At 29.2% G+C, this 7,158-nt stretch overlaps 2 protein-coding genes across 3 annotated transcripts; both read right to left on the bottom strand.

Annotated features, from left to right (window-relative positions):
• Positions 1-375: 375 nt before the first annotated feature.
• Positions 376-3,165, bottom strand: LOC113692409 (uncharacterized). 2 transcript variants are annotated; one of them, XM_027210822.2, is made up of 4 exons: positions 1,582-3,165; positions 1,069-1,168; positions 868-962; positions 376-701 (listed from the first exon to the last, which is right to left on the bottom strand). In XM_027210822.2, the coding sequence occupies exons 1-3, from the start codon at positions 1,962-1,964 to the stop codon at positions 882-884; spliced, it is 564 nt and encodes a 187-aa protein (XP_027066623.2). In that variant the 5' UTR covers positions 1,965-3,165; the 3' UTR covers positions 376-701; positions 868-881. The 2 variants fall into 2 exon arrangements, with proteins under 2 accessions (XP_027066623.2, XP_071909681.1); XM_072053580.1 differs by lacking the exons at positions 868-962; positions 1,069-1,168.
• LOC113693212 (putative F-box/kelch-repeat protein At4g22430) lies at positions 2,008-2,692 on the bottom strand. Its single transcript, XM_027211782.1, has 2 exons — positions 2,126-2,692; positions 2,008-2,016 (listed from the first exon to the last, which is right to left on the bottom strand). The coding sequence occupies exons 1-2, from the start codon at positions 2,690-2,692 to the stop codon at positions 2,008-2,010; spliced, it is 576 nt and encodes a 191-aa protein (XP_027067583.1).
• Positions 3,166-7,158: the final 3,993 nt, after the last annotated feature.

Here is a 7,158-nt window from a genome sequence, read left to right as displayed (position 1 = left end):
AATCCACCTCCTCCCTCAACCTGTGCGACATGTAATTTTTGTAAACCCTGCCATCGCCTTCTTATTCAGATGAAGTTAATCACAGGGTGCTTCAGAATCTCAGGAAATGAATCTCCCGTTCCTCTTTCGCATGGCACAGCAATGCTGTTAGTTTTATATCTCTAAACAACCAAGTGAACAACTATTGAAGCACATAATGAAACACCCCCCTCCCCCCCAAACTCCCACAAAAAAAAAAAAAAAAAATCCAAATCCTGCATATTAGAATTTTTCTACTAACTGCTTAAATCTTGGAGGAACCAGAGTTTAAGAATGACAAAGTTGCCTGCAAATGTGTGAAACATACGAAGGAATCTTGAAGCCAGATATGAAAACTTTTAATATAGGAAGAGCACTCTAAATATGCCTCAATAAATTGTGCGAAAGTAGCCCATGGCAAATCTTCATCTCCACAACAGGGGAGTCATAACAATTTGATAATACCACAAACATCTAGCTCATTCCAGGTCAATAACAACTGATGAAGAAGCAGATTGATAGCTCAGACCTTGCACCCATTTATGCAGAGGAAATTAAGGAGATCTAAGATGATAGCTAAGAGAATGTCTGTACCATCATCTGCTTAATTTTTCTGACCAAAGTCCCACCAAGATCACTTTAAGGATATTTAACCATTAGAGACAGCAACGAGCTTTTGGTACCTACAGAGAAAAGAAAGAAGCATTTAGTAAATAAAGAAAGCACATATGGAATGGGGAAAAAGCGCAAAAAAGCACATATAAAAGAGGGGTAGTGATAATACTAATAAGTCACAAGTGGCATATTAGTTTTTCCCTTTTCCATTATGTTTCCCTAAATCTTCAGGACCTTTAGAGTAACCATCATCGATTTTCGAAAGCCTCCCCTTGCTTGTTTCTCATAATCATGTTCTTATCAACCAAGATGATAGCTGCATCTCTTTGCTGTCCAATAACAAACAAATAAGTAATCTGTTTTTTGGTAATTAAACATCTAAACTTATGATAATAGTCACGATAGAGGAAGCCACAAAACTACAATGTTAGGCACCTTAATATCTGATAATTTCTGTTTGGACAAGGGAGATTGAAGCAACAACAGCGATACATGTGTGATAACTAGATAAAGGGCAAATTTGCCCACTATGCAGCTGCAAAAAAATAAATAAATAAAAAAATATGGAAATTCCATTCATATGCAAAGTAATCTATCACTAGACACACAATTATCCACAGAAAAGGAAAAAACCAGCATGTACGTCTATTAGCCTACTCAATATTGTGTCTCAAAACCTACATAGCAACTAAACTAAATCTAAAAAGCTATCAGTGGCAAAGCCACAAAACTTAAACTCCTGAATAGCAAAATTGCACCATATTTTGCTAGACTTTGATTGTAGATGCCTGGATCGAGACTGGCCACAGGGGAAGTGCGAAGCGGTAGACCAAATACCAGTGGATATCCTTTTTTAAGGTAACATTATCCGTTTGTAAAGTAACATTATTATCCAGCTCTCGCAATTGTTGACTTAGGAAATCATAGGAGAGAATACTTCTACCATACCCGAGATACACAGTATCAGAATCAAATGGGTGGAAAGCAATTGGCACCAAATATGGCGAATCAGGAAAAGAAATATCACATGCAAGTTCACTTAGGCTGATACAGTGCTCCAATAACCAAAGCCCTTCGTCATAGTCACTGAGTGTCCACATACTTATCCTCAATCCATCATTATAAGCATTAGATACTGCAAAAAATCTCAAATGGCCACGATGAACATCAAACAGTATAGTTTTTTCATCAACCCGTTTGCTCCATTCTCTGTCTATATCCCCCGGAAGTTCTATAATCCGACAAGAATGAGGACCTTTATATGGATCGTAAGCTAAAATTCCAAGCTCCCTATCCATAAAATGCAATATTTCTTTTAAAACAACAGGCATCTTCCTGAGAGGCAAAAGTTGAAGTACTTGCTGAAGAGGAATATCAATATCCCTCCATTCACCAGTTTCAGAAGAGAATATATCAAGCTTGAGGATGCTGGTTTTTCCCCTACCATCTTCAAGTCTATTACTTTGTAACTAGCGACAACACTATCTTTCACCTGGCTGATGAACCCTACACAGCAATAGGGAAAGGGACGCTGTGATGGCGGAATTTCAACATACTGCTTAGTGATGGGATTTAGAATATAATAGCGACCTAAATGCCACCCGCAATTTGAGCCACATAACAATAGCCCATTACCGTCCATGGCAATAATGTAATCAAGTATTCCGTATGCCTCAGTTCCATGTGCCTGTGCGGAAGCAGGAAGATCAGACTTAGTAAGACAGGCTAAACCAACATCATTTGAAAACAAATTCCTGAAAAACCCGTGCTCATGATGAATTTCTTCCGCATGTATACATTTATAGAGAAGAGTCCAGAGTTTTGGTTGTGCAGATGGTGATGCAATTCTTGAAACAAAAGCAAGTCCAAAGGAAGGAGCGTCAATCACGGAGCGCCATTGTTTGCAGACGCACTTGCATCTAAAGACACACTTCATTGGCAAACGGATGAGCAATTCAATCACAACCGATTCTGGAATATAAGGGAAACCTGACCTCGAAGCTAATCCAGAACCAGATTCTGGGACGACCCTTTCACCAGATACTCTACCGCTATCCATCTCCGCCGGAGGAACGAGACTACGATCCCAGATGCCGTCTACCAACTCTTAACTAGGATTAGATGCTTTTGTGGGGAAATTCAACAAACAGTTGGTGGACATCCAAACAAGCTCGTCGATTTGCAATTTCACTCAAATACAAAAGGCTGTAATTCCCACTTTTGATGATGATGGCATCCAATCCAAAAGCTTCCTATCGGTTGCAAGCCGCGGCAGGCAAGAAATTATGCAGTTGTAGTTGTTTTTCTCATTATAACCCACGATCAAAGGGTTAATTGATTAGAATATAGGTGTAAAAAAGAAAAGTCAGACACTTGCGGATCTGACAGAGTCCATATATAAAACTATGGGTACCGGACTGAAACAACCCGGCACCTGACAGAAACTTTTTTTTTTCTAAAACATGTCAGGTACCGGGCTGAGACAGCCCGGTACCTGACACATTTTTTTTTTTTAAAACGATGTCCGTGAATTGCAATTCATCCAACTGAGTCAATTGAGTGAATTGCAATTCACTTTATTTGTTAAGCTAGTTGGTAAATGCAATTCACTTTAATTAGTTTAGTGGATTAATTAGTTTAATTAATTGAGTGAAGTAATTTTAAGAGATTCGATTAAATGCATTTAATTAAGGTGATGGTTTAATTTGTTATTTATTAAATATTCATTTATTTGTTATAAATGATTTAATTATTTAATTATAATGCATTATTTGTTGTTATTTGTTATTATTTGTTGTTATTTAATTACACTTTATTTGTTGTTATTTGTTATACTATTTGTTATTATTCGTTGTTATTTAATTACACTTTAGTTGTTGTTATTTTTTATTATTTCTTATAATTATAGAATCGCAATTATTTATTTATTTGTTATAAATTATATATATTTGATTCAATTAATTAATTATTCAAATAAGCATATTAATGAGGTTCTAAAATGCTATCAACACTCGTCTCTAATAGGTATAACATGTCAAGTGATAATTGCTTGGTGATTCAAGTATATTGGGGTGGAAAAATTATAAACGAAGGAGGGTCAATTTCATATGATCTTTCTAAACCGAAACAAGTGTTGTTCCTTACAGAGATGATAGGTTATGATGATTTGGTAGACAAAATATACAATCTTTTGGGTTTAGATCGGAATCTTCTGGGTAGACAAAATATACAATCTTCATTACATGTTTGCTAAATATCAAATATTACAATATGGGAATTTAGCCTTTTATTATTTGAATGCTTATCGTTATTTTTATATTTAGCCATTTCACTGTTGTCATGCTATGCATTTTTTCTTCTTTTTTTGGTCCTTTTTTTATATATTGCACAATAAATTTAGTTTTATAAAATTATAGTGAACATTAAAAATTACATAAAAATTCTAACAAATTATTTCTCAACAATTTGAGAACTACATCTTATTACAAAATGAATGGTATATTTTGTTTGAAAAACATTGTCGTAGTTTAACATCCTATAGGAGTAATTAGTGATTTTGCACAAATCTATTTTCTTCTTTTTCTTACGTTTCAACTTTGAAATGTAAATTAATTAACTTAAATTTCAAAGTATTTAGTACTTTTAGGTCGACTCAGCTTTTTATTAAACTTTTTTTCTTGTTTTGGTTTTTTGATTTGTTTTTGTATGGGAGATTTATGAAATTATCCTCACAATACAAACTACGAAAAAAATTCAGAACTTAAATAGATGTTCTATTAGTATGCATTATGTTCAATCGGTAAAATGCAAAAATTCAATATAAGTACCAACACGAGAATGAACACAAAATCTAAAATGTTTAGGGTTTAGGGGGCCTGTTTGGCACCCTAGTTTTTTACCAAGTTTTTTAGCTACTAGTTTTTTAACAACTTTTGCTACAGGAACCCCAAAAAACTTTTCAAAGTTTTTTACCTACACACTTCAAAAATCTATACACAAAAAATTTCTCAAAAACTTTTCTTCCTCCCTCACCCAACCCACCACACCAGACACCGCCTCCACCACCTCTCCTGGAGCCGGTCACCTATTCCGGCGCCGCCGGTAACCTCGAAATTTTTTTTTGAATTTTGAGTCCCTCACTCTCAAAAATTTATTATATATATTATATATTTATATATTTATTTAAACATATTATAAATATTTTATTTTATTTAAAATATATTTTTATATATTTATATAAATATTATATAGCATATAAATTAATATTAATATAAATATGTAATTATACATTTATATAAATATTATATATTATATATTTAATATATATAATACATATTATATATATTACACATTTATGTATATATATTTATGTATATTTATATACAATTATATTATGTATTATGTATAACATAATACATTTATACATAATATTAACACACAATATTAATTATACATTTATACATAATACTAATACATTTATATTAATTATATTAATACATTTATACATAATATTATATATTTATAATATATTAATTTATATATTTTTTATAATATTCATTTATAATAATATACAATTATTACATTTGTAAATATATTTATATTATGTATTATATTTAATATAATACATTTATGTATTTTAATATAACTATATAAATATATTTATTTATAAATGTATTATAAATGCACCAATATATATAAATATTTAAACAATAAAAATTATAAATTATAAACAATAATAATTATACATTTATACATAATATTAATACATTTATACATTTATATTAATTATATTAATACAGTTATACATAATCATCATATATATTTATAAATTATAAATTATACATTTATATAATATTCATTTATAATATATACATTTATATTAATTATACATTTATACATTTATAAATATATGTATATTATGTATTATATATAATATAATACATTTATATATTTTTATATAAATATATAAATATATTTATTTATAAATATTTATAAATGTATTATAAATGCATAAATGCATATAAATATTTAAACAATAAAAAATATAAATTATAAACAATATTAATTATACATTTATACATAATATTCATACATTTATACATTTATATTAATTATATTAATACATTTATACATAATCATCATATACATTTATAAATTATAATTTATACATTTATATAATATTCATTTATAATTTATACATTTATATTAATTATACATTTATACATTTATAAATATATGTATATTACGTATTATATATAATATAATACATTTATATATTTTTATATAAATATATAAATATATTTATTTCTAAATATTTATAAATGTATTATAAATGCATAAATGTTTAAAAATATAAAAATATAAAAATTATAAATTATAAAATACTCAAAAATATGTTTTAAAAATACCTCAAAAAATAATCCAAAAAACGTCTACAGTAACATTTCAAAAACTTCTACAAAAAAGTTTTTCACCTTACAAAAACTTCTACAAAATTTTTTCAAAAACTTCTACAGTGCACTACAGTAAAGTTTTAGACAAACTCCCAAAAAACTCAGGTTCCAAACAGGCCCAGGGTTAGGGTTTTGGGTTTTGGGTTTAGGGTTCAAGGTTCAGGGTTTAGGGTTTAGGGTTTTGATCTTTAGAGTTTAGGGTTTTAGGGTTTAGGCTTTAGGCTTTAGGGATTAGGGTTTTTAGGTTTAGAGTTTAGAGTTTAGGGTTTAGTGTTTAGGGTTTAGAGTTTAGGGTTTAGGGTTTAGTGTTTAGTGTTTAGGGTTTAGGGTTTAGGGTTTTGATCTTTTGCATGATGCAACGTGTCACAAATTGCGATTGATAATTACTAATCATATCACAATTTCAGCCTTACGATATTTTCTTGAGAATAAAATGAGAAGCTATAAATGAAAGAGGAAAATTCAAAATTAAAAGAATATGAATAGTAGATAATTGTATTTCAAGTCAAGTGATTTGAATTCTACTGGGAAAGTTTCACTAAGAATTTTTTGTTACTCGGCACATTTTGTTTGGTAGACTTATTAATTTTTTTTATTTTTCAGAAAAATTCGGTCAAGTACCTGGCTGACACAGTCCGACACTTGATAGATTTAAAAAAAAAATTTCCTGTCAAGTGCGATTCTATAATTATAAGAAATAATATAACAAATAACAACAAATAAAGGGTAATTAAATAACAACGAATAATAACAAATAGTATAACAAATAACAACAAATAAAGTGTAATTAAATAACAACAAATAATGCATTATAATTAAATAATTAAATCATTTATAACAAATAAATGAATATTTAATAAATAACAAATTAAATCTAATTCATCACCTTAATTAAATGCATTTAATCGAATCTCTTAAAATTAATTCACTCAATTAATTAAACTAATTAATTCACTAAACTAATTAAAGTGAATTGCATTTATCAACTAGCTTAACAAATAAAGTAAATTCTGCAATTCGATGTGAATTGCAATTCACTCAATTGGATGTCAGGTGGAGCCCGGCACTTGAC

Source organism: Coffea arabica, chromosome 6c (genome assembly GCF_036785885.1).
Source record: "Coffea arabica cultivar ET-39 chromosome 6c, Coffea Arabica ET-39 HiFi, whole genome shotgun sequence".
In the NCBI taxonomy this organism is placed as follows: domain Eukaryota; kingdom Viridiplantae; phylum Streptophyta; class Magnoliopsida; order Gentianales; family Rubiaceae; genus Coffea; species Coffea arabica.
This window is presented reverse-complemented; position numbering and strand designations above follow the sequence as displayed.

Coding starts and splice junctions, on each gene's coding strand:
- LOC113692409 (XM_027210822.2), bottom strand. CDS start 1,964: ATGCCTGTTGTTTTAAAAGAAATATTGCATTTTATGGATAGGGAGCTT. Junction 1,169..1,581: donor TCTGATACTGTGTATCTCGG/GTATGGTAGAAG, acceptor ATTTTTTTGCAG/CTGCATAGTGGGCAAATTTG. Junction 963..1,068: donor AGAAATTATCAGATATTAAG/GTGCCTAACATT, acceptor GTTATTGGACAG/CAAAGAGATGCAGCTATCAT.
- LOC113693212 (XM_027211782.1), bottom strand. CDS start 2,692: ATGGATAGCGGTAGAGTATCTGGTGAAAGGGTCGTCCCAGAATCTGGT.